The sequence below is a fragment of the Ovis aries genome, chromosome 1, assembly GCF_016772045.2.
Source record: "Ovis aries strain OAR_USU_Benz2616 breed Rambouillet chromosome 1, ARS-UI_Ramb_v3.0, whole genome shotgun sequence".
Taxonomy (NCBI): Eukaryota; Metazoa; Chordata; class Mammalia; order Artiodactyla; family Bovidae; genus Ovis; species Ovis aries.
The window spans coordinates 188,867,788-188,895,167 of record NC_056054.1 but is presented as its reverse complement, the minus strand read 5'-3'; the positions used below and the strand labels follow the sequence as shown (position 1 = coordinate 188,895,167).

General features: G+C 49.2%; 1 protein-coding gene across 8 annotated transcripts in view; it reads left to right on the top strand.

Moving 5' to 3' along the window:
* Positions 1–27,380, top strand: part of MYLK (myosin light chain kinase) — a 280,078-nt gene that overhangs the window by 224,555 nt on the left and 28,143 nt on the right. For all 8 annotated transcript variants that reach the window (XM_042232316.2, XM_060418652.1, XM_042232315.2 and 5 more), the window contains 7 exons: positions 3,283–3,333; positions 4,063–4,190; positions 6,024–6,177; positions 13,103–13,408; positions 23,730–23,762; positions 23,858–23,951; positions 25,409–25,612. In XM_042232316.2, the coding sequence (XP_042088250.1) occupies positions 3,283–3,333; positions 4,063–4,190; positions 6,024–6,177; positions 13,103–13,408; positions 23,730–23,762; positions 23,858–23,951; positions 25,409–25,612 (970 nt within the window). The remainder of the gene's footprint in view (positions 1–3,282; positions 3,334–4,062; positions 4,191–6,023; positions 6,178–13,102; positions 13,409–23,729; positions 23,763–23,857; positions 23,952–25,408; positions 25,613–27,380) is intronic.

Below are 27,380 nucleotides of genomic sequence, written 5' to 3'. Positions count from 1 at the left end.
TCTCCTGCTCCCAGGAGATCAGGTCCCGGCTCTGGGAGGAACCCCCTTTTCCTTCCCAGAAGGGCCGCTCTCTTCCAGTCGGGCCCTCTCCCTTCCCATCTGCCCTGGGTGCAGGTGGGCAGGGGCTTCACAGCTCAGCCCGTCCCGAGGGCTCTGTACCCCCTCTGGTGCCCACTCCTGAGGGGTCTGGGAGTGCCCGGGGGCATTTGCCTATGAGCATCTCTGGGCTCTCCCTCTCACCTAGTCCTAGCCTTCTGCTTTCACTTCTGGATTCTTCTCTGTCACTGTGGAAGAAACCTTAGCTTGACATTTCCCCTTCTGTCACCCTGTCTCTCTGTGTCCCTCTCATCTCGGGAATTCTTGGTGGATTAGATGACTCACTACTTGTTTTCTTGAGAGTCTCCTCTAGAGCAGCTTCTGACCCCATGTCCTGCCCTCTCAAACTGGAGGTGGTGGTGCCTCTTCTGCCCACGCATCACCCAATGTTCTCGGTGCCCTTCCTCCTCCGTCCTGGGTCTCAGGGACAGTCCCTCCATAGCCCTTCTGCTTCATCCCAGCTCCTTACTGGTGGCATCACCTCAGATAAGACCCTGACCCTTTGTCATCTTTCACTGTACTTTTCCCCCAAAGAACTGACCCATCCTCACAGTTCCCACTAATGATTGCATGTTTCATCCTGTAACCTTTCTCTTTCAGCTTCCACCAACTCTTTCTAGAATTCTGATCCTGGACTTCTAGCCTATATACTGGTTACACCCTTTTATCAACCACATTCTCTTAGACCAAACCAAACTCCTCATCTTTCACTCCCAAATTCCATATTGCATCAATAAAAAATTTTCCCATTTATTCAAGCAAGAAATCCCTGAGGAATCTTTGTTCCTGTCTCTTGTTTAGCCCTTAAAATCTTGTAAATTTTCTTCCATCTCATATTTGCATTTTATTTTCTGCAGCTTTTATCAAGGCCAGACCTGGGTCAGTTTCTTCTAAGAGTATGGCAATAGCCTCCTAATTGGATTTTCTCATGCCCTGGAATTGGAAAGACCTCCAGAGGTCCTTTAGACTAGCTGGACCCTTGTTTGAGTCAGGACTCCCTGTTACTGAGAACAAAGACCTAACTCACACATTCATTCTAGACTAGAACTGTCCAATAGAACTTTTCTGTGCTGATTGCAGTGCTGTCTATCTGCACGATGGAAGCCACTAACCGTGTATGGCTATGAGCACTTGAAACGTGACGCGTGTGACTGAGGGGCAGAATTTTTCTTTCTTCTTAAATTGTCCCACCATCTTCATGCCACTGCTCTCTAAAACCAGCCCTGTGCTCTAGCCACCTCCCACCAAACGTCATCCTACTGATCTTCCACCAAACCTCATAAACATGGCTCTCTACTCTAAGACACTCTGTTCCTAATCAGTAGGACTCTTCTCTGCAGGTCAGATCATCACAAGGGACTTCCCTGGCAGTCCAAAGGCTAAGACTCCGCTTCCACTGTAGGGGGCAAGGGATTGATCCCTGGTAGGAGAACTAAGGTCCTGCATGCCACACAGTCTAGCTAAATAAATAAGATTATGCCTAAAAATGTCAGTTAACAACAAATATGCTACCATGAAGAAAAAAATTTTTTAAAAAGGGTCATCTTTCAGGTTCAGTCCGTTTTGGGTCCCATCTTCCAGCCATCTCCTCACCAGACGCTGCTCTCTCTTTCTCCTTCATTTCAACAACATCATGTTGATGGGACAAAACATTGTTTAACCTCCTATTTAACTTTTATTTTGAAATTTCAGAACTAGAGAAAAGTTGTACTATTTGGTACAAGTAATCCTCGTGTACCCTTCACTCACATCTTCAAACACTGATGTTTCATCATGCTTGCTCTATCATATAATCTCTCTCCTTGTCTGTTTTCCACTTATCTTTCCTTCTGCCTCTTCACAAGCATATATGCACATACATACGTGCACATTATTTTTTATGAGCAGTTTGAAAGTAAGTTTCACATACGGTATCCTCTACACCTGTATACGTCAGTATATTCTTCCTAAAAATAAGGACAATCTCTTATAAAGCCACAGCTATTTGATGTAGAGTGGTTCAGGAGGATCTCATTGATTAAGCAACTCTTTCCCCTTTTTCAAAATAAGGTATAATTTACACACAATAAAATTCACCCGTTCTCTTGCACAGTCCATGACAAATGTTTATAGTCCTGTGACTACCACCATGACCAAGATACGGCTCCACACCTTAAAACATGTCCCTGTGCCCCTCGGTAGTCAGCCCTTCCCATCCCACCTTTTCTCTGTCCCTATAGTTTTGCCTTTTCTAAAATGGCCTACAAACAGAATTATACAGTAACAGCCTTTGTCTTCTCTTAGTGGAAGAGAAGGATGAATCACTGAGATTCATCACGTAGTGTGCACCAGAAGTTTGTTCCTTTCTGTTGGTGAGTGAGTGGTATCTCCTTGTGTGGATGTACCACAGCCATCCATTCTCCGGTTGAAGGGCAGCTGGATAACTTCTAGTTTTGGACAATCACAAATAAACCCACTGTAAACATTCATATATAGATGTTTGTGTGAAGGCAGGTTTTCATTTGGATAAGTAGGTTAGATAACTTTTGAACAAAGACCTGAAAGAAATATGAAAACAAGCCATGAAGATAGTTGGGAATATTTTTGCATAATCACCATATTACTACTTAGACCAATGAATAGTTTGTGCTGCAAAACTGGCCTGTTTGGGTCATTTATCTTATGTGAGTTATTTGGAGAGTGTGGCCTTAGGAATGGAGGGGACCATTGATTGGCTCACTCCTTTGTTCATTCATTCACTGATCCATTCAACAAACACTAAAAAAGTAAATAAAAGCCGCCAATCCATAGTCTGTTACAGAAAGGAAGCCTGAGACCCTTGGATCCACACCAAGGACTAAATTTAGTCAGTTTATCTGACATAATTTCCTTTATGAGTTTCCTGAAAGTTAGGGTAAGAGAAGAGTTAGTGAGTTTGGGATTCTCCTCACTGAAATGGAGAATGGACGCTTAAGCATTTTTGAAGTGTTCATCTCTAAGGAGGTTCCAGGGATCCCTCCGGAGGCCCCCTGAGAAGGGATATTCATTTGCTCGTGAGGTTGTCCATGTGAATCTGCAAGGTCTCCAAAGGCATACTCAAGCAAGGGCTCTGTCTGGATGAGGGGCCAGAGGGTCAGACTGCAGCCTTCCAGGACTTAGGAGCCTTGTGAAAACAGAGAAAATAACCTGTGAATGTCTTTGTTTCAGGTGATGCAACTGTGAAAAAGAAACCTGCCCCCAAGACACCTCCGAAGGCAGGTAATTGGTCATGGCAGCATTTAGGGACAAGGCAGTCATCTGGCGTGAGGGGTTTTCCTTTTGCTCTGCTAGACTGACCACTGCGAATGTGGTCCCAGGAGACCACACCCCCAGCCCAGATTCAAGCTCTGCAGGAGTTAGGCTGAATTTTCCCTGAGTTTCTGCAAGTTTGGGCCCTCCACCCTCTTCCACTACTTGCCTTTTCTCCTCTCCTGGCATAAAGCCTGCTCGCCCCTCTGTCCTCCGGTCTGCCCTTGTGGAGATGGCCCACTTGTGCTGGTCTCGTGGTCTGCTCTGTAGGTCCCTGTCATAGGAAGCACTGTTTGTTTTCCATGGAAAGACATTTGAGGATGTGAGCCAGTTTGAGCCTGTCAGCCAGAGTGACCTGGATGTTAGACGGTGAGGCACTGCATAGTTAAGACAGGAGTTAAGACATAAGACTCAAAAACTTAGGGGAAATCACAAACACCAGAGCAACCAACCAACAGAGAACCATGCCGTGTAAACTGTATGGGTCGCTTCTGTTGGAATCAGGATCAAGAGGCCAACAGACCTGGCAGGCCCATCAGCCTAGGTATGTGGAGCAAAGGTCACTGCCCTCAGTCTCACCCTGAAGGTTCCGGAAAGTGAGAGAGGAGTCACAGACCAGTGTGACCGGAAGCGTCAGATGGTATCAGCATTTGAGGCTCCGTCCTCCCCGAGCTCACTCTCCCTCTTGTCCTCCCCCAGCCATGCCGCCTCAGATCATCCAGTTTCCTGAGGACCAGAAGGTGCGGGCAGGAGAGTCTGTGGAGCTCTTTGGTAAGGTGGCCGGCACCCAGCCCATCACCTGCACCTGGATGAAGTTCCGAAAGCAGGTCAGTCCCGGAGGGCAGTGGCCCAAGAATAACCTGCGCGAATTCCGAGCAACTCTGGGCCAGAGGGGATGAGAAACGTGATGGAGGCAGCGTCACTGTTCATCAGGGGGCCTTAGACATGGGAGAGCCCCTCACCACCATCACCCACCCACCAAACTGAGCTCTTAATAACCTTTTCTAAAGCACCTGGCAAGAATGCCTGCTTTGGACAATTTGTGTGATAGAGTGTGAAGAACAATAGAACAAACCACCCACCTGATGGGGGCTCCCACCTGATGTTGATATTTCTGCCTAGAATTCTACTCGGAGTCAGGAAAATCAAACCAGTGACCTGAATGACCTCTCAGACCCCTGAGCTTTCTGTGATTCTGTGCCAGCTTACTGAGCCCTATCTGTGGCAACCACTTAGACTTAACAGAGTGCTGGAGAGATAAAAGTGTGTCCGAGTATTTGAGTAGATAACTTGTATGTTAAACAGAATTTTGGCTTCCTGACCCAGAAATCTAACTACGATTTATAAGCTGGCAATGTGTACCCACGTGCCTGATCAGCAGAGACCCCGAAGCGGCAGGCTGGCCCTGGCTCAGGAACTCCACAGAAGGTGTGATGACTTCTTGAAGGCTCTGTTGCTCCATTCCCAACCCATTCAAACTGTCCTAAGGCCCAGAGGTGGGAGGCTAGTACTGGGGAGGAAGGAAGGGTTGTTCTCAAAAGACAAGAAGAGAAGCAGGCCTTCTCCCAAAGCGTGTTTGCTTGGGTTTTGTCTGGGTTAGTGGTGTCTGAAGTAAGATGCAAATCTCAACCCTCTTCAGAGACATTTAGCCAAGTCCCAGCTCCATCCAACAGAACTTTCTGTAGTGATGTAATTGTTCTGTATCTCTTATCCAGTATGGTAGCCACTAACTACATGTGGCTATTGAGCATGTGAAATGTGACTACTGCAATGGAGAAACTGAATTTCACATTTCAGTTAGTTTAAAATGGTTGTAACAGTTTTGTAGAGATAGAATTCACACATCAGAAAATTCACCCTTTTAAAGTGTACATATATTCACAAGGTTGTGCAACTATAACAATATTCTAATTCCAGAACAATTTTATCACCTCAAAAGGAAAGCCCAGATCCAATAGCAGTCATTTCTTCCCTTCCCCCGGACTCTGGTGACCCTAACCTATCCTCTGTCTCTAACGATTTGCCTGTTCTGGGCATTACTCAAATGGAATCGTATGTGTTCTTTTGTGTCTGGGTTTTTTTTTTTTAACTTACCATAATATTTTCAGGGCATATCCATACATGAACCAGTAGTCCATTCATTTTTATGGCCAAATAATATTCCATCGTCTGGGTGTACCATGTTTTCTTTCTTTGTTCATTCATTGATGGACGTTTGGGTTATTTTCCATTCAACTAAAATTTGAGTAGCCACATGTGATCGGTACTGGTATTTGACAGCACAGAGGAGGTCAGAACCTTCTGGGTGGGCTTTGTACATGACTTTGATCAAATGTGTTCTCCCACCCTCCCATCCCAGAGCAGTGGAGCAGGCTGGGATGTTCCTCGTTTCCAGTCTAGGGCAGCGAGTGAAGGCATAGCTTACTCCCAACCCCCAGACCCGGCTCAGCACTCTCCCTGCCTGCCCAGATCTGGGCCCTGTCGGAGCAGCTTGGCTCTGGATTCAGGAGAAGGGGCCCTGAGTGGGAAGCCCAGAGTGCAGACAAGACCAGCCCCACACCACTATCCAGCTGCATCTCTTAGGGGGTGTTGCGTGTGGCTTGGAGCCCCCTTCCTTTCTGGCTCAAGTCTCCAGCACCTGCCCCACTCTCTGCCCCCAGATCCAGGACAGCGAGCACATCAAGGTGGAGAACAGTGAGCAGGGCAGCAAGCTCACCATCCGGGCGGCGTGCCAGGAGCACTGCGGCTGCTACACCCTGCTGGTGGAGAACAAACTGGGCAGCAGGCAGGCCCAGGTCAACCTCACCGTGGTGGGTGAGTCTGGGGATGGGCGTGCAGGAGGCAGGATGGCGGGCTTCCAGGCCTCACCTTTGGGGTACTCCCCAGCACATGTGTTCCCTCTGCTCATGGCCTTTCTCTTCTGTTCTCACACTGTGGCTGCCCTTCCTGCTTGTTGAGAATCCCAGATCTTGCACATACAGTGTTTTCCTTTTTCTGTGAATCTCCTCAGGCCTCCCCCTCTAGCCTTTGGAGACCCCGAGTTCCACCACCACAGCTCTCCCTTGCTGGCCCCTGTGACGCCCTCTCCCCCTGGTCTTGTCCCCTCCCAGTCCCCTGGCAGACCCTCACCTGGAATCAGTGCTGCCGTTCAACTTCACTGCCACTCTGCCTGAGCCCGTGGTGCAGCAGGGAGGTGACGTCAACTCACAGCCTCAGCCCTGGGCTCTGTCAATATCCAGGCTCAGCGGAGGCATTAGTACTGGCCAGCGCTGTCTCCCACTTCCTGTGACAGCCATTCCTCGAGACCCTTTACCCTGCAGGCCTTGGCCTCTGGCCTCTCCAAGACATAGGAGTCATGAGGCATGAACTTGCTCAGCTTAGTGGCCCCACACCTGCAGGCATCTCTCTGTCCCCATGTTGACTCCACCCTCCAGGCTCTGGGTGTTGCCCACCTTTCTCCTCAGACTCCAGGCTCCTGAGGGCTACAAGCCCCCAAACCCCATAAGTCCCCAACCCTTCTTTTTTGCAACTTCTCTTTTTCTCCATTTCCCCCATGTTCACAGGCACAACTCTTGCAGTATCTCGTCTCACTCTGGCCACCCTAGTGTCTTTCTCCTGCTCTTTCTCCACAGCCAAACCCTCTGAGAGAGCCAGTCTCTACTCTGAGTCTGCTTCTCCAGCTCACTGGCAATGCTCTTTAGCTCCCTGCAGCCTGGCCCCCAGACCCCGTCCGTCTGTGGGGACTGCCCTTCTGAGGCCACTGTGCCCTCGTAACCCCTAGCCCGCTCCCCTTTTCTTGTCTTCTGCACCATAGGACTGAGTTCAGAGTCTGTCTCCAGACTCACTGTTCCCTCTCCACCTCAATCGCTGTGCTTTTCATGCTCGGGTCTACTCTCTCTTGAAATATCAAGCAAGCTTCCTAACTGCCTTCCTGCTGTCTGTCGTGTTCAGCCCGCCGTCCCCTCACGTGGCAGGCATTCAGGACCTTGAAGGAGCAGCAGATGGACAGCGGGCGGTCCCTGCCCAGGTGGTCCCAGTGCACTCGTGGGCCTTCACACGTGGTGCACACGAAAGGCTCTCTCCTGGCATTCATTGATTTGATCCTGCTGTGTTTAGTTTCCTTGTGCATGCATGTGTGCGTGCTCAGCCACTCAGTCGTGTCTGACTCCTTATGATCCCATGGGACCGCAGCCCATCAGGCTTCTCTGTCCACGGGATTCTACAGGCAAGAATACTGCAGTGGGTTGCCATGCCCTCCTCCAGGGGATCTTCCTGACCCAGAGATTGAACCCACATCTCTTGCATTGCAGGCAGATTCTTTACTGCTGAACCACTGGAGAAGCCCTTGGTTTCCTTAGGGCAGGAGTTTTTCTCCCTGGGAATGCCAGTGGGACAAGGTCTCAGGGAACAGTTTCTCATCTGTAAAAGACAGCAGGGACCCTTGTCCCCCCTCGCTATCTCTTTGGTGACTCCATTGCTTCTTCTAACCCGTTTCTCCTGGAGTCAGGAACACTCCGGGGGGTGGTACTGGTGATCCAGTTCATCTTTACCCTTAAATCTGTACCTGAAGTATCAGTTTGGCCCCATGCCCCACCCATAAGCAGGCAGCGGTGTCCAGTTTTCCTTGGTGTTCTCTCTCATCTGCCCTCGCTGGGGGAACTTCAGGGTCCACTCCTTGGAACTGCCCTTCTGCAGCCAGTGCCCCGGCCCTCACGCTCCGCGCAGTGCCACCGGCTCCCCTCCCCCCCACCGCCGCCCGGCCTGCAGTTGTGGCCTTTTATGGTCTAGTTTCTCATTCTCCCCGGCCAGTGCTGACAGGGCCATTGGCGTGGCTGCCCGCCAGCTGGCAGGAGCAGCACGTTAAATGCCGTGCTGGAAGGGGAATGGAATGGAGGGGAAGGGCTTTCTGTCTGCCTCCCTCTCGGAGAGCTAAGAATAGAATTGCTCAATAAAATGCGAACTTGCATTGATGGACACAGCAAATCCGCATTCATTCAGAGCCTGTGGATTTAGACTCCGTCCAAAGTAAACCTGGATTAAGCCCAGATTTACCTGCCCGTCTCTAGGGACATCTGTGTATTATCTGATCAGGGTTGATTAAGTAGGTCTAAAATGTAAATGAGATGAAACAGAGATTGTTTGGCCTACTCTGGACTGTTTCAAGCACTCTGGATGCATCCATTTGTAAGCCCACTAAATAAGGCCAATTGAGCACAACTTCTCCTAGTTAGCAGTGAACTTCTCTTCTGTATGTTCTTTAAAATACCCCGTTCTTTTCGGGTAGTTTATGACTCCTAGAATTAAAAATCATAAACTATCTGAAAAGAAAGGAGTACTTTAAAGAACATACAAGAAGAGAAGTTTACCATTAACTTTATGACTCCTTTTTTTTTTTTAAAAAAAGGGCTTCCCGGGTGGCTCAGCGGTAAAGAATCTGCCTGCCAGTTCAGGAGACCCAAGAGACGTGGGTTTGATCCCTGGGTTGGGAAGATCCCCTTGAAGAGGAAATTGCAACCCACTCCAGTTATTTTGCTTGGGAAATCCTATGGGCAGAGGAACCTGGCGCGCTCCAGTCCGCGGGGTCACAAAGAGTCGGACACTACTGAGTGAGCACACAGCACACAGGTTTTAAAATGATGAGAAAAATTAGCCTTTGCCTCAGTTACTTTAAAAGAGTGATGTTTAGCTATTTTGAAGGCTTATTATTATATGTTAAAGGACAGTGGAGAACAGGGAAGCCTGGCGGGCTACACTTCAGGGGTCGCAAAGAGTCCAACACGACTTAGCAACTGAACAACGACAACAAAGGGCAGTGCAGGGACTATGATGCTCAGAGGGCTGCTGCCAATGCCTGGGTCTCCAGCCTCAGCCGGGGAAGGGTGAGGGAGGCCCGCTCGGGTAGGAGAGCGCAGCTTGCCCCTGATGAAGTCCTTCATGTGACTAGTCCAGCACAAGACAAACAGGCCACTCTGCAGATCTTTAAAGGAGACGAGCACAGCAGAGAGAATCCCAGGTACCCAGTAACCCCCCAGGGCTATCTGAGCTGGGAACACTCATGATTTTTAAGGACAGGTGATTTCACTTCATAACACTTGGCTTGGGCTTGAGCAAGATGCTTTCTTGATCTTATGTGGCCTGATAGCCTAGAAAATAACAGGCCCCTCGAATGAGGGTTTGGAGACATTTTGAATCTCCTTTTGGCTCTGCCACTGGCCAGCTGGGTGTTCTTGGTAAGCGCGGCACCTTGCCTAACCCCAGAGGGCTGGGATTACCCAGGTGCACAACCTGGGGGCCCTTGCAGCCCTGCCAAAGTTTAAAAGCTGCAGGTGCGTGTAAAGGGAGGTCAAGGTGGGCTTAGATCCAGTCAAAGACCATCTTCAAATGCACAGGTGCATAGAGATTGTCAGCATAGAGAAGCATTAGAGATGAGATCCTTCGATGTCCCAGGAGTGAGAACATTTACTGAACATTTTCTAATCCTGGAGCTATTGCTACCGAAGACCCTTCCCTTAGACTCAGCATTTCCCATTCGGCTAGGCCAGTGTCCAGGGAGTTATGAGAGAATTCCACAGAAGCATGGAGCTCGGGGCCCCAGTCATGGAGCCCACCTGGCCTTTGCCAGGCTGTGCCCAGGCCTCCCTCCCAGACTGAGTTTATCTGCGTCATCCCCAGCTTGTCCAGCTTCTGTGTGCACTCTGTAGGTTGGAAAGAACAGAAGGCATCAGGCACAGCCTGTGGCTCTAAGGGCAGTCGTGGGGGTGGGGGCTTCCAATCTCCCATGACTTTAGACTTGCCTCTGTTCCGAACTCCTTAATTTGGCATCAGATTCCTTGAAAGCATTGAGGTTTCACTTGGAATTAAAGATACTCTCTCCAGTTTTACATCTTCTCTTGTGCTTCAGGCCATGACATATGACTGGTGCCTGTCTTTTTCTTTTTCAGCCAAGAGACAGTTGGAGCAGGTTGGGGGATTAAAAGTACCTCTTCCAAAATAGCCATTTCTATATCAGTTAGTAGAGTGTATCTATATTTGTTGTCTCAAACTACAGGACCCTAAACGTGTCCACTCAGAAGTTTTCCAGGCATATCCTCTAAAGGAGGCAAGGAGTCTGTCTTTCATCCTTCTTTAGGCCTTTTTACTTCTTTTGCTGAATCTTAGAGGACTTGAACCACTTGCCTGTAAGAGAGTCTAGAGTAATAAACATCTTAGCCAACACCAGAAATATTTATAAAAAGACCAATATATCTTTTAGAACAAACAGTTTTTCTAAGAGAACATGTTGAACAGCCGGTGAAAGTGGTTCCATCACAAGAGGCCTCCAGAGTGATCGTCACCAGCAGGGAGTGGCTGTCACAGCCCCAGAGTCATTCCAAGGCGAAAACTCCAGCCCCAGATTTGGGCTGCAGGGGATGAATGGCTTCCAGGCAGTGCATTCCTGGCTGGAATGAAGAAGCAGCAGGATTTGGAGGGGAGGGTATGAATATGTATGTCTAAGGCGTGTATGGTATGTGTGTGTTTAGGTGTACGTGTATGCACGCGTATGTGTATATGTATGTATTTATATATGTATATACACACATACACAGAATGTTTTTTTTTTTCTTCTCCATGTGCTTTGGTCATCTGCAGGAATTTTCTTTGGCCTTCCTACCTAACTGAGGTGCAGGAAAGTAGGAATCAAGTACATTACCTGGGTTTGCTTAATTTGGTGCTTGCAAAACCCCTGAGAGACTGATATATAACCCCACTTTCCAAATGGAAAAAACAAGCAAAATAGTGTTGGAAGTTAAGGAATTAGTTGGAATTCACATAGCTTACAAATTCGCAGAGCAAAATACATGACCTTGTTTGTTTGAGAACTCTAAAATTCAGATTGCCTTGGAGGAGATGAAGGTTACTGAAGATCTGTATCTGTCACTAAACCAGCTACCTGCAGAGACTAAATCTGAAAAATAGGAGAATTTGTTCAGAATTTTGTTCAGACATGCTTAATCATGCTTAGTTGCTCAGTTGTGTCTGACTTTTTGCAACCCCATGGACTTTAAACCACCAGGCTCCTCAGTCCATGGGATTTTTCAGGCAAGAATACTGGAGTGGGTTGCCATTTCCTCCTCCAGGGGATCTTCCAGACCCAGCGATCAAACCCGCAACTCCTGTGTCTCCTGCATTGCGGGCAGAGATGAACAACTGTCAACAATCTCAAAACTCAAGAGCCTCATTAGCGAACATACTGGCTGCTGTGATCTGCCTTGTACTGGTCTGAGTAGGAAGGTGGCCAGCCCAAGGGACTGCTCCTAGTTTGTATCTTTGGCTCATTTTCCGGCCCTCAAAGATGACTGTGATTTGCTACTGTGATTTGCTTTGAAGTTCTCTATCTCATTTTATACCAGTCCTAGGAGGTTGGAGGGCTTCCCTGGTAGTTCAGTGGTAAAGAATCTGCCTGCGATGCACGATACCCAGGTTTGATCCCTGGGTCAGGAAGATCCTCTGGAGGAGGGCATGGCAACCCACTCCAATATTCTTGCCTGGGGAATCCCATGGACAAAGGAGCCTGGCGGACTACAGTCCATGGGGTCTCACAGAGTCGGACACGACTGAGCAACTACGCAGCAGCAGCAGGAGGATGGAAGAGAGGGCAGGAGTAATGTTTTATAAAGTTAGAAATGAACTTCTGCAGTCTTAATGACAGCAAGGCTACTCCAACAGGGTGTTTTCCTAAGAATATCTCATGGCAACCTTGTGATCCAGTGCCGTTATCATGCGCATTTTCAGAGGAGGAAGCTGAGGCACAGAAGCTAAGAAGTAGTGAATGAAGACAGAGCTGCATTCAAACCCCGTGGGTGACTCTGGCGCTCGCTGTGCCGTACTGACCCTCAGCAGCGCAGGCGTTTCCCGTGTCCCAGAGAAAGGAGAGGCTGGTTCCTGTTATGTCTCAGGCCACTGGCCTCAGGCCTGGAGGAGACACATGCTCACACACATTGCACTCTCTTTCAAGACATATTTTTGACATACCTCCTGGGGAGCTTCCTAGATCTGTTTACACTGAGAAATATGTTTATGACTTGGGCAAAGCACAGGAAATCATGACATGTAGACGAGAAACTAGCCAAAAAAGACGGTATATTCAAGCAAATAGTATTTGTATTTGTGGGGCTTTCCACATAGACAGGTGTTTGCATAGGTGTGACTGTGCAGATGAGGGAAAGACAGCCAGGACCAGGGACCACAGCTGCTTCTCCCTCATTGTTGTTGTTCAGTTGTTCAGTTGTGTTCAACTCTGTGCAACCCAGCAGACTGTAGCACACCAGGCTTCCCTGTCCTTCACCATCTCCCGGAGCCAGCTCAAACTCATGTCCATTGAGTCAGTGATACCATTCAACCATCTCATCCTCTGTCTCCCCGCTTCTCTTCCTGCCTTCACTCCTCAGCATCAGGGTCTTTTCCAACAAGTCAGCTCTTTGAATCAGGTGGCCCAGAGTATTGGAGCTTCAGCTTCAGCATCAATCCTTGCAATGAATATTCAGGACTGATTTCCTTTAGGATTGACTGGTTTGATCTCCTTGTAGTCCAAGGGACTCTCAAGTGTCTTCTCCAGCACCACAGTTTGAAAGCATCAATTCTTCAGCGTTTAGCCTTTTGTATGGTCCAACTCTCACATCTGTAAATGACTGGCTAATTAAAAACCTTCTCTCCCTGCAATCCTGCACAGCTCAGTGATGCTATGTTTCTGTTTCCCCAGATAAGCCAGACCCCCCAGCTGGCACGCCTTGTGCCTCTGACATCCGAAGCTCCTCGCTGACCTTGTCCTGGTACGGTTCCTCGTATGATGGGGGCAGCGCTGTACAGTCATACAGTGTCGAGATCTGGGACTCAGTGGACAAGACGTGGAAGGAACTAGCCACGTGCCGCAGCACTTCTTTCAACGTCCAGGACCTGCTGCCTGACCGAGAATATAAGTTCCGTGTGCGTGCAATCAATGTCTATGGAACTAGTGAGCCAAGCCAGGAGTCTGAACTCACAGCCTTGGGAGAGAAACCTGAAGAAGGTAGGCTGCCTTCCTTTCATCACTGGCTTGAGATAAATGTACATGACTTACCTTGGGTGTGTAGAAGTCTGAATGGAGATGGGTACAGGGGAACTGACAAGACTTTGTTGGTGACTGTCAGGGTCTTTTGGGATCTTGCTTTCCGATGTTGTAATGCTGAGCCATTCTCTGAAAGAGGTACCTGTGATTTTTCAAAAAATATTGAACCAGCAATTCTGATACACTGCCACCAGGGGGCGATGGTGTGTTAATCAGGAGTACAGTCCTGGAAAGCTGGAATTCAGGTAGACCTACATACAGTTTCAGCATCTTCCCCTACCATCCCTCTCCCTCATTTCTGCACTCCTGTTTGAGGGTCTACTCAGTGTCAGGTACCTGGGAAATGAAGACCACTAAGAGCAGAAGCTTAAAATCCAACAGTGAAAATCTAACTTAAAATCTATAGTGAAGACTATAGTTAAGACTAACCATCTTGAGACGGGCCACATCCTTTTGATATTATAGCAGTATAAACAAATTGTGGGGATACAGCAGAAATCATGAATAGGTTTGCTATAAAGCTTGGGAAAGGCTTCCTAGAGGTAATACTTACACTGAGTCTTGGAGAAAGGAATAGGATTCCAAGAGGCAGGTCAGATAGAGAGAAGTATTTCTCGCAAAGGAAACACCGTGAACAAAGGTACACATTGGTAGAAACACATTTTGAGACTCTCGTGTGTGGCCAGGGGAATATGCTGTGTGAGGTAGAATAGGAGGAAGCAACACAAAAAGGATAGTCTAGATAAAATTGTGAGTTATCAAAGGTTTTCAAGTAGGGGCTTGATATAGTTAGATTTTTTTTTTTTTTTTTTTTTAGAGTTTGAGGAAGTGTAGACCTTTACAACTCAATGTGTGGTCTGGACCAACAGTCTTGGGATCCTGGGAACTTGTTAGAGATGCAGATTCTCCATGCCTGCCACCCCCTCCACTTCCCTAGTACATTTTGAACCTTCATTTTAACATCATCCACCCTCAGCCCCCCATGGATTCATATACACATGAATGTTTGAGAAGCACCTGAGCAGATGGGGTGGGGGGTGAGATTGAAGTCAGTAAGATATTGAATGGGCCTCTCTGTTGTAGTCCAGGAGAGGATAGTAAGGGAACCTTAGGAGGTGGAATTGACCATCCCTAATCACTTCTTGGGCAGGGAAAAGTTAGAAGAGTCTAAGATTACTCCCACATCTTGGCTTATAACTAAACACCAGGTCAGGAGCCATTTAGAGATTATTATGTTTTATGGTGACTAACATATTTAACACTTGCTGTTAATATATAGCCAGATTAAAGCATTTTGCATGCATTATTTCACACATCTAACGCAATGAAGTAGATACTATTATTACCCCCCTTTTACAGATAGGGGTACTGAGGTTTAGAGGAATGAAGCTACTTGCCCAAGGTCACAGAGCTTGAAAATGGTGTGCTGAAGCTTGAACGCAGAGCCGTCTAGCCCTGAGCCTGAGTTCCTTTGGTTACACTGATGGAGGAGGTCAGGCTGCCTCTTAGCGATTTAGAGGTTAGATAGCAGGGAGTCCTAGAGGAGGTGGAGGCTCTGGTTTTGAGGTGTCTGAGGGCTGTCCACAGGGAGGTATCTTCAGACTGTTGAATGACTGAGTCCAGAGCTGAGGACAAAGGTTTAAGCTCAGCTCTCTTCACTATTGAGTTGGTAACTGAAGCCATGAGCATCAGTGAGGGCACAGAGAGGGTGGTGAAGAGAGTCAACACTGATGCAGAGATGAGGGAGACTGCAGGGCTGGGAGAAAGGACAAAGAGGGGGAGAGCCAAGGGGAGGTGCTGTGTTGCAGAAACACAGGGAGCAGCAAGTGGCAGAGGAAAGAGATGAGGGTGCAGTAGGAGGTCTGGGTTTAGCCCTTTGCTGTGCAGTGATCTTTGAGAACAAAGTCCATAGCCCTCTGTGCGTGCTCACTCAGTAGTGTCCAACTCTTTTGCAATCCCGTGGACTGCAGCCCATCAGGTTCCCCTGTCCGAGGACTTTTCCAGGCAAGAATACTGGAGTGGGTCGCCGTTTCCTATTTCAGGGGATCTTTCCGACCCAGAGATCGAACCTGCATCTCCTGCATTGGCAAGCGGGTTCTTTACTGATGAGCCACCTGGGAAGCTTCCATGGGGTAGAAAATGGTTGGCCTGCGGCTAAGGAATGAATGGAAGAAGGAGGCCTATGTGGAATGTCATTTCAAGAAGCTTCCTGTGAATAGAAGAAAACAAGTGCTGTGAATTTAAGATGGAGAAAAGGTTGGGGGCAGGAAGGAAAGGGGAGGGGAAAGCAAGCAAAAGGGCGCTAGGAGAGAATGAGCTTTAAGATGCGAGGCAGAGAGGAGACTGAAGGGCCAGTGGCTCAATAGAGTGAGAGCCTGAAGCCACCCTGAGAGTCAGAGGCATCAAAAGTGTGGAAACTGTCATGACACGGTTACCCTCTTTAGTTTTAAATTTTAGGTTTAATATAGAAACTAAACTTTACTCTCAAGTTAAACAAGGGCTCCAGAGAGGAAGTTTGGAGGATGCCAGTGGAAAACACACCAAATTTACAAATTTGCCTGTGCAGTCCTGTCTTGGGGGACTTTTCCCAGGTGAACCCTGGAGATACCTGGAGATCAGGTCTTGAGAGCTACAGCATGCTAGGTGGGGTGGAGGGGAGACTATGGGGCCCGGGCCCAGGGCAGCCCTGCCAGCCTCTGCAGTTTCCTGGGGCTCCTGCCATTAGCTGCTCACAAATGCCTGCCGAGAGGAACAGAGTAGCGCAACTGCCATCTGCTGCCCTTTGACGCCCCCCTTTGATGTGAGCAGAGTGGGAGCAAACCGGTTAGAGTGGGGGTGCCAGGGCAGGTGGCCAGGCTGCAGTCTGCATGTTTTTAGAATATTACTTTGTCTAGGAAGATGACTCCCCAGCTCTTGGAAAAGTAACAGAAAGGGGATAACGTGGCAGTGAGACACACATTAGGTGGAAAGGAAAGCTTCCAAGGTCCTTTATAGCAGGAGAGACTGCAGTGTCCTTGATGAGCCCCACACAGAGGGCCAGAGGCCACAGAAGCTGCGAGTATGGCTCTAGAGGCCTGGACAGCAGCTTCCAGGACTGCGAGGATGGTCTGTGGAGAGGAGGGGCTGAGATCACTTGGCTCCAGGCAGGTGGCCCCTCCCTTCTTCCCCACAGTCAGTTGAAACTCCCCCGCCCCACCCCCCCCACACACACACTGTGGTTCTTAGATTCTCCTCCTGGGGTCCATCCTGGCTGGGAGCAGACAAATGTTGAAATGTTGAAATCTCCTGCAATCCAGAGGGGGTCCAGTCCACTCAGGGCTTCCAGGCTGGCAGCTCGCACCCTCAGAGCCAGCTGAATGGTCTCAGGGGGAGGAAGGGGAGGGGCAGATCAGGAGGTCCTCTAAGGGACCAAGGATGGGGGGATGGGAGGGGGAGGGTAAGGGGGTGGTGGGACTGCCAAGCGAAGCTCTCTGTGGACTGTTTGGATGCCTGTTAGTCATAGCCACGGTCGATTGTCTCTCTTCTTTTTAAAAGTGCCATGGGTCTCAGTGTGTGCCTGTGTGTGTGTGCCTGTGTGTGTGTGTGTGTGTGTGTGTGTGTGTGTGTGTGTGTGATTGCTGCGAGCCAGTATGGTCTGGTCATCAGAAAGGCAGTGCCAGGGAGCCCTACTTACTCTAAGCGCCACTCGTGTTGACCCTCATCTTCCCCGCCACTACCACGGCCCTTCTTCCCGCCACTTCAGCAACTGTAGCTTTTGGCTTCATCCTGGCCTCGCAGCTCCGTCCCAGCCCTCACTCTGCACTCGCTCACGCAGTGTGTCCTTCACCTGCCCTGGGTTCCCGGCGCTGAGGGTGCCGGGGATACAGCAGAGGACACTGCATAGAGGCCCCCACCCAGCTCCAGCGGCCTCCTTATGCCTGGGCCACCTCTCAGACAGGCTGCCTAACCTGACGGCTCTCCTCCTTGACTTCCCAAATCTGGGTAAACTAGCACCTTCCCTTCCCCCTACCCCGAAAACAGCCGCTCTATTCCACCCCACCCCCAGGAAGCTCCACTCCCACCCACTTCACCCCCCCAGGAAGCTCCACTCAGCTCTGACTCCTAAATCCACACCATCCTTGCTCCTGATCCTAATTTGTTCTAGTGTCTATGCCTGCATGCATGCTCAGTCGCTGAGTTGTGCCCGACTTTTCGTGACCCCATGGACTGTAGCCCGCCAGGCTCCTCTGTCCATGGGATTTTTCAGGCAAGAGCACTGGAGTGGGTTGCGATTTCCTCCTCCAGGGGATCTTCCTGACCCAGGGATCAAACCTCTGTCTCCTGGCAGGCAGATTCTTTACCACTGAGTCACTGGGAAGCCCTCTAGTCTGTATAATTGTTAGCAAACAGCTGTGATAGAGGCATCTTGCAGAGTAAGGGCTTTCCGTGAGCCCCAAGGGTAGTTAGAGATGTAGAGCCCCCAGAGATGTAAGGAAGATCAGCAGCTCACCCAGTGCAGGGGGTGGGGTGCTGACCATCAACATCCTCCCGAGGATGGGGGCGCCCTCTAGTGTCCACTGGGTGCACAGCAGCACTCCGCTGTGCAAAGGGACCACTCTGTCCAGGGAGCCCGCTGGGTGCACGCCCTGTGAGGGCAGGAGCACTATGCCTCTCCTCTCCCAAACGCCACTCCAGGGGGATGGGACTCATCTGACTGCAGAAATATCTCAGAAACGTATTCCAAATAGTTCTTGCACTTAACTCTTGCATCTCACAGCTCTGAGTAGATTTTTTGTCTTTTAATATTTCATTGAAATTCTTCCAACTGCAGTTTAGCTCCTTCCTCAGTGGAAAGATGGATGCCGAATGGCCACCTCTCTCATTACTGCCCCCTGATGCTCAGAGAGCTTGACTAATTGAACTGTGATCACTCCTCTGGGACTCTTCCTCACATGACCGTTCCCCCTGCAAACAGAGTGGAGGCAGGACAAGAAGGAAAAGGAGGAAGGGAAATGTCTCAGCCGGGAGCCTCCGTCCACATCCCACACAGAGGAAGGGTTGCCATGTAGCAGTGAGACAGAGACAGAGGTGTGGATTCCCTGAGCCTGAGCTGTGTCCCCACAGCCGTGGGTCAGGAAGGTGCTCTGTGTCTTGACTGCTAAGGAGAAAGGCAGGAGGTGAGGGTAGGTGTGGTGTCTGAGGGGACAGCAGCTAACTCCACTTCTAACTGGTGTCAGAGAGATGGGGAGAGGCGAGTTCTAGAACTGCCTGCTCTTTCAGGGCAACCTGGAAGATGCCTCTGGGGAACAGGTCGTCGGAAAGCCCCTCGAGGGCTCACAATACTGCTGCCGATCCTTCACTAGGGGAAGACAGACCATTTCTCCTGGAGATTCCAGGTCAAGAAAGCTTGCCTCTCTGTCCTCTCCCCCCGCTGCTCATTTCATACCAGCGTGTGTGGTGTGGGCTCCGAAAGGTCAAGACAGGTCAAACCACTGTCTCCGCTGGGGCCTCCTGACGATGCCCCATCAGGACAATGGAGTTCCCTGACACTAAATGTAGTTATTATCATTAGTATTTTGTCTCTAAGTCCCCATCCAGTAACTGGCATCCATGGGTACTCAGTGATTGAATGGATGTCGAATCTCTTGCTTTCTTAAGGTCCTATCTGAAATACCATTGTTGAACTCAGCTGAACATTTCTTGAACCTGTTTATTCTTCTTATGGTAACTCTTGAGATGTGACTTCCATATGCCTACAGCCTTCCTCCTATATGGGGTGTAACACTAAATTGTTCTCCCAAGTTACAGTATGCATTAGCTGGTGAAAGGTCATAACCCTAACCTTACCCTTGGCTATTGTGATTTTTTTTTTAATCATGTCTGCTTTAGGCTCCTTTCCCAACTAGAGAGGCCTAACCCTTTCCGACTGTCTTCACATGGCAGCTCTTCCGGTCAATGACCCTTACTTCTTCCAGCTCCATCAAGACTGTCTAACAGCCAGCATTCCAGGATCATATGACCCTAGGTTCTACCAAGGGCAGAATAATAATACCCATTTGCAGCCAGAGCACATTGCCCCAGCAACAGCATTCTGTTGGCCAGAGCAATTGCTTGAGGAACTGGGCTCCCATTTTTGGCCCTAACTAGATTTAGGGCTCGTCAGGCTGAAAGTTTGAATGACCCAATTATCCCTGACAACGTGACTCCATTGCTGCCTCCCAGGTGTGTTGCTCCCACGTACGTTCTGGTCGGCTATGAATCTGACAGTGTCACTCTCAACTCTCAAATCTGTGATTTGATTTGATCAGTTATACTCACATCCCGGGAATTTCTGTGAACCCTACCACTAATCTGAGAGTCCGCATTGCTCTTGGTGTTTTTTCATTTTTCCCTGGCATTTTCCTTTATGTAATAAATATTGCTTCCAAGCCCACTTGTGTTTGGTTTTTAAAACTAAACTTCACCCACAGTGTTTTCAGAACTCTAAACAAATCATAGCCTCTCTTGTTCCTGGTCGGGTGCTTATAATCTCTTTCAAGACTCTTTTCTAGTAAGGGGTCCTTGTCTGGTATGGGAACTATGTGGCTTTTTTCAGGTTGTCTGCTTAGATTTCAGTCATTTGTTCTGCCCTCAGCTGAACAGAGGGGCTCACTGTCTACAGTTCTGAGCTGCACCTTGTCCCTGACCCACGCCTTCATCCCATTTGTGAAGCTGAGCCGGCTCCCATGTGAACCCTCCCTGCTGGGCAGCATCTAACAAACCCCTCGACCCCACCTGCTCTGGTCTTCTTCTACCTGCTGTCTACTTCCTATCCTCAGTCTTGCTCTGCTGAGACTTTCAGCCAGTCACACCCTTTCCCTCATCTTGCGTGCACACACATGCAGGCACACACACACTCTAGAAATCTTTGTTCTCCCTCTCGGGCTTCGCTGGGTCCTTCCACATCTCCCGCTGTCAACTGGGACACAGTCCACATCATGGCCAAGCAGCACCTAGACCATCACAAAGCATGGACTCCAGGGCTAGGCAGGGACCCTAGAAATCACCCAGAAATACAGCGCTTTCCTTTTACAGATGAGGAAACTGTAGCCCAGGAAGCAAAAGGTACTTGGCCATGGTCAAGAAGCCGCAATGGCCCTTTAGGAACAAATTCAGTTTAGTTCAGTCACTCAGTCGTGTCCAACTCTTTGTGACCCCATGGACTGCAGCACACCAGGCCTCCCTGTCCATCACCAACTCCCGGAGTTCACCCAAACCCATGTCCATCGAGTCGGTGATGCCATCCAACCATCTCATCCTTTGTCGTCCCCTTCTCCTCCTGTCCTCAATCTTTCCCAGCATCAGGGTCTTTTCAAATAAGTCAGCTCTTTGCATGAGGTGGTCAAAGTATTGGAGTTTCAGCTTCAACATCAGTCCTTGCAATGAATACCCAGGACTGATCTCCTTTAGGATGGACTGGTTGGATCTCCTTGCAGTCCAAGGGACTCTCAAGAGTCTTCTCCAACACCACACTTCAAAAGCATCAATTCTTCGGCGCTCAGCTTTCTTCACAGTCCAACTCTCACATCCATACTTGACCACTGGAAAAACCATAGCCTTGACTAGATGGACCTTTGTTGACAAAGTAATGTCTCTGCTTTTTAATATGCTATCTAGGTTGGTCATAACTTTCCTTCCAAGGAGCAAGCATCTTTTAATTTCATGGCTGCAATCACCATCTGCAGTGGTTTTGGAACCCAGAAAAATAAAGTCAGCCACTGTTTCCCCATCTATTTGCCATGAAGTGATGGGACCAGATGCCATGATCTTCGTTTTCTGAATGTTGAGCTTTAAGCCAAATTTTTCACTCTCCTCTTTCACTTTCATCAAGAGGCTCTTTAGTTCTTCTTCACTTTCTGCCATAAGGGTGGTGTCATCTGCGTATCTGAGGTTATTGTTATTTCTCCTGGCAATCTTGATTCCAGCTTATGCTTCCTCCAGCCCAGCAAATTATGCTAAAGCAAAGGAAAACCAGGACCTCGGGACTGGGTGTGTTCCTCTGGACACTCATGTCCCTCTTCCCACCCTGACACAGCTATGTGAACAGCCAGCATGGGCTGCTCACATCCCTCCTTGCTGGTTTCCTGCATGACATTACCCTCTCACCGTATTCCATGATTTCCTCTAAGACACAGCTCAGTGGCTTCTTCTTCCCAGATTAATTGCTCTGACTTTATACTTACCCCACTTGGGTCACTTTCCTCCATTGTCTACTCAGTTTGTGTGGCAATAACATGTGCTTCACCAAATAACACTCATAATGGATATTTCAAGTAAATGTAAGATGTTCAAGCTGGTTTTAGAAAAGGCAGAGGAACCAGAGATCAAATTGCCAACATCCGCTGGATTATGGAAAAGCAAGAGAGTTCCAGAAAAACATCTATTTCTGTTTTATTGACTATGCCAAAGCCTTTGACTGTGTGGATCACAACAAACTGTGGAAAATTCTGAGAGAGATGGGAATACCAGACCACCTGACCTGCCTCTTGAGAAATCTGTATGCAGGTCAGGAAGCAACAGTTAGAACTAGACATGGAACAACAGACTGGTTCCAAATAGGAAAAGGAGTACATCAAGGCTATATATTGTCACCCTGCTTATTTAACTTCTATGCAGAGTACATCATGGGAAATGCTGGACTGGAAGAAACACATGCTGGAATCAAGATTGCTGGGAGAAATATCAATAACCTCAAATATGCAGATGATACCATCCTTATGGCAGAAAGCGAAGAGGAACTAAAAGCCTCTTGATGAAAGTGAAAGAGGAGAGCGAAACAGTTGGCTTAAAGCTCAACATTCAGAAAGCGAAGATCCTGGCATCCGGTCCCATCACTTCATGGGAAATAGATGAGGAAACAGTGGAAACAGTGTCAAACTTTATTTTGGGGGGCTCCAAAATCACTGCAGATGGTGACTGCAGCCATGAAATTAAAAGACGCTTACTCCTTGGAAGGAAAGTTATGACTAACCTAGATAAAATATTCAAAAGCAGAGACATTACTTTGCCAACTAAGGCCCATCTAGTCAAGACTATGGTTTTTCCAGTGGTCATGTATGGATGTGAGAGTTGGACTGTGAAGAAAGCTGAGCACCGAAGAATTGATGCTTTTGAACTGTGGTGTTGGAGAAGACTCTTGAGAGTCCCTTGGACTGCAAGGAGATCCAACCAATCCATTCTGAAGGAGATCAACCCTGGGATTTCTTTGGAAGGAATGATGCTAAAGCTGAAACTCCAGTACTTTGGCCACCTGATGCAAAGAGCTGACTCATTGGAAAAGACTTTGATGCTGGAGGGATTGGGGGCAGCAGGAGAAGGGGATGACAGAGGATGAGATGGCTGGATAGCATTACTGACTTGATGGACATGAATCTGAGTGAACTCCGGGAGTTGGTGATGGACAGGGAGGCCTGGCGTGCTGCAATTCATGGGGTCACAAAGAGTCGGACATGACTGAGCAACTGAACTGAACTGATATTTGCCTCTCCAACTAAATTATAAGCCCCCAAAATCACACCATGATGGAGAGATCACACCATCTGTATTTTGTTTTGTATACCCACAATCACTGGCAAGATATCTGGTACATGTCTGGAATTCCAGAAAAAACTCAGTAAACGGATAAATGGATCTGATACTAGTAGCAACTATAAGAGGGGAAGGCAATGGCACCCCACTCCAGTACTCTTGCCTGGAAAATCCCATGGTCGGAAGAGCCTGATGGGCTGCGTCTGTGAGGTCTCTCAGAGTTGGACATGACTGAGCAACTTCACTTTCACTTTTCCCTTTCATGCATTGGAGAAGAAATGGCAACCCACTCCAGTGTTCTTGCCTGGAGAATCCCAGGGATGGGGAGCCTGGGGGGCTGCCGTCTGTGGGGTCACACAGAGTCGGACACGACTGAAGCGACTTAGCAGCAGCAGCAGCAGCAACTAAAAGTTGCTGACTTTTGAGGGAAAGTAGAAAGGGACTATCCAGGTTGTCTGTAGGTTCTAGAAACTAGGAAAATGTGAAGACGGACATGTCTAGGAGACCTTGAGGATAGAGAGGTGGGGATGGAGGAGGGGCTGGGTGGGCTGAGGAGGCCACGGCCTGTCAGTGTATACATGGCCCTGTTGCAGTGTGAAGCCTCTGATCCCATGGCGATGCCCGGAGCTCTGGGCTTATAGTCTCGTGCTTGGGAAGGCTGAAGCTGGACAGGGCCCCCAGCTTGCTTAGCTCACGGGCCTTCAGTACTAACCACCTGTATCCTCTCTGCCCCCAGAGCCGAAGGACGAAGTGGAGGTGTCAGATGATGGTGAGTGCTGGGCCCTGTCCTTGGGTAGACTCGAGGGGTGGATGGGGGTGAGGAGGGATCTGATGGCTCACACTCACCCCGCCCCAACCCTGCAGATGAGAAGGAACCTGAGGTCGACTACCGGACCGTCACGGTCAATACCGAGCAGAAAGTGTCCGACTTCTATGACATCGAAGAGAGACTAGGATCGTAAGTGGAGTGGAAAGTGGAATGGGTCCCCTTCTGGGCCCCAGAGTGAGGGTGGTGCTGGCCCTGAGGTTAAATTCCACACCTCCTCTTCCCGTCCTTCCCTGGGTTCTGCCAACTCCCCAGACTGAGGTTCTGGGAAGACTTGGCCTGCGAGCACCCACAAAAGCATCACCAGTCCAGGGCTTTCTTAGGAGCTGCCGTGCCTGGGGCTCAACTCTGCAAGCTTGAGCAGGTCCTTCCTTCTCTGCACCCCTACTCCCATCCCTCCCCCAGGACATAACCCAGGGCAGCCAGGCTGGCTTGGCCTGTCTTTAGGATCCCTTCCATTGGGTCTGTGCTCCCATTCAACCGGTCTAGCTTCAGTGCTGCGGCAAAATATGCCCGCTTGAAACACAGCTCCCATCATCACCCCTCACTTGAAGAGCTCGGCCCACAGTCTTTGCTCAGGCTCTTCCCTGGGTTGTGGAGACACCGATGGACTCAGACCCCAACACTGAGGCCTGGGTTCAGCCAGGCTGTCCCCGCCAGCAGCAGCAGCATCCAGGGCCTCCTGCCTCCCTCTGACCGTGTGTCCTTGGAGGAGGATGGAAGGTGGAAGAAAAAAGAATGGGGCTCAGCTTTTATTTCCGGAGGGTTTCTGGCAAATAAAGGAGTCCCATCAACCTCATCAGAGTCCCGGACAAGGACCCTGTGCTGCAGCAGGAGTGAGGTCAGAAGAGTGCCACCACCCAGCAGCACAGAGGGAAGCAGGGGCCTTGCCAGGTGTCTCCACGGCCCCGGTGCTGAAAGTGCATGGAGGGAGGGCAGGCGCCCAGAAGTTCTCTGTATTTGCGGAGGACTTCCTCAGCCTGATGTCATGGATCCCTTTGAGGGGAAAGGAAAAAAAGTCTGTTGCCAAGACTGAGGCCTCAGCCCAAGGAAACGACAGTGTTAAAAGAATAGCAAGGACTTCCATGGCGGTCCAGTGGTTAAGACTCTGTGCTTCCACGGCAAGGGGCGTGGGTTCAGTCCCTGGATGGAGAGCTAAGATCCCACATACCGTGGTGCGGCCAAAAAAAGAGAATATTTACTGATAGAACAGCAAGACTAGACAGAGTCTGGGTAAGAATGTGGGGCCAGACACAGGCTGACATTGGCCAGTGACGGAGAGCAGATTCGTCAGCCTCAGCAATGTGCTCCATTGATCTAGAGCAGGGACTGGCCAACTTTTTCTGTAAAGGGCCAGATAATGAATATTTTCGGGTTTGTGGGCCAATTCAGCACTGCGGCTCCTGCTCTGCTCTGGAAACCCAAAGGCAGCCATAGACAGTGTGGGCACAAATGGGCATGGATGTGTTCCAGGAAAACTTTACTTATAAAAAGAAGGGCAGGGGCCACATATGCCCCACAGGCCATCGCTTGACCACTCCCATTCGGTGGACAGCTGGGCTGAATTTCTCTCTTCCTTTCATTCACAGTGGGAAATTTGGACAGGTCTTTCGACTTGTAGAAAAGAAAACTGGAAAAATCTGGGCAGGGAAATTCTTCAAGGCTTATTCGGCCAAGGAGAAAGAGAACATCCGTCAGGAGATCAGCATCATGAACTGCCTGCACCACCCCAAGCTGGTCCAGTGTGTGGACGCCTTCGAAGAGAAGGCCAACATCGTCATGGTCCTGGAGATGTGAGTGGCTCGGCGAGGGGTGGCCCGGCACAGTGGGTCTGGGAGCCTCTCCTGTCCCTCCCCCACTGTCCCCCCCCACCCTACCCCCCCAAGATGGAGAGCACTGCAGGCAGGGCTGTGATGTGCACGACACTCTGCAGCCCGTCTGGCCAGGTGCTGACCACTCGGAACAGCCCATGTGCACGCTGCTGCTCCCGACCCACTGCTTGGCTCCAGAGCACACTGTTGGGTCCTTGAGGACCTCTTGAGGACCCCTTTGTACCTCACCTCCCTGTGTAAGGCCAGGGCACCCCCTCCCTGTGCCTCCTTGGTTTCATTCGGAGCACTAGAGCCACCTTAAGGGCGGATAGAGCCTGTGAGAGAGAAGGGGGCCCAGCGGTGGGAGCTCAGCCTTGCCCCTGCCCTCTGCTCTGTCCTGCGTGCCCCTGGCCCACACTGGTTTGCTCTCTCTTCCCCTCTCACTCACCCAAGAGCAGTGCTTTCTGAGCTGGCTTGTACAGAGGCAGGGAGATGATCAGATGACATTCAGCCAAGGCTTTCCTGGATTCTGTTGTTTCTTCAAGTCCCAACCTTCTCTTTCTTCCCTCTGAGCTGCTGGTCTGCATATGCACAAACATACACACACATACACACAACAGACACATACACACAAACACACACACAAATGCACATACTAGAGTCGGTAAGCCAGGCATCCTCCACAGTGTGTATTTTTTAAGCATTTCCTCTCCTTTTTATAATCTGAATTTTAAAAGTATATGATACAATCATATCAAAAAATATAAGAAAATATACAATGAAAGTCTCATTCCCACACCTGTCCCTCATCTACCCCTCATCACCACTGGTAATGAATTTTGTTAGTTCTGTGTCCTTCTAAAGTTTCTTTATTGAAATGCAATCATTCATTATTTATAGATATAATTCATATATTTTTCATATTTCTCACCTCTTAACCCAGAGAGAAGCTGCACTCAATATTCTATACTTGGTTTCTTTGCATTCAACAGTGTGTCTTGGAAAGGCCCATACCAGTAGCCAGTGGTTCCTCATTCTCCCTTCTCCCTGGCATCTCTTCCTGTACATAGACCACAGTTTATTTGTCTTCTTTTGATAGGGGCTTGGATGGTTTCCAGGCTTTTGCATTACAAAAAGGCAGTGTTTGTAACCTTGTACATACATCTTTACCCTCATGCCTGCTTACATCCGTAGGATAAATCCCCAGAAGTGTGGGAGTGCTGGAACAAAGGAGATGTGCATTTGAAAGCTTTGGCAATATTCCGAAATTGCCTCCAGCACCCTTGAATTGCTCATCCTGAGACTCAGGGATCTCAGTCCTTTGAAGGACCTCTCCTCTGAAGAGGACCCTGTTAGCATCTCAGTGTTCTTTCCTAGGAAAGGTGAAGCCAGCGAGACAGCCCCAGTTTAAGGAGTGACTCCCTGCACTTCTTGAGCCTTTTGGCGTGTTTCCTTTCAATCTGTGCTCCTCAGGGAGAGCAGTCATGGTGAAGAGACAGACATGAGTCTGAGCGACCTCACTCCAATCCCTGCTCCGCCTCTTGTTGTATGACCTTGAATAAGTTACCCAAGTGTGCCAGCCATTAGTTTTATTATCTGTAAAAGGAGGCTGTAAACCACCCCGTGAATAATGTGGGGCTTAGATGGAATAACATGTGTCAGGCAGAGGCTCTATAACTGTGAGTTATTCTTAGGAGTATGATGCAGTGACTTTTTCTATATCCCAGTCTTTTCTCCACTTAAAATTACT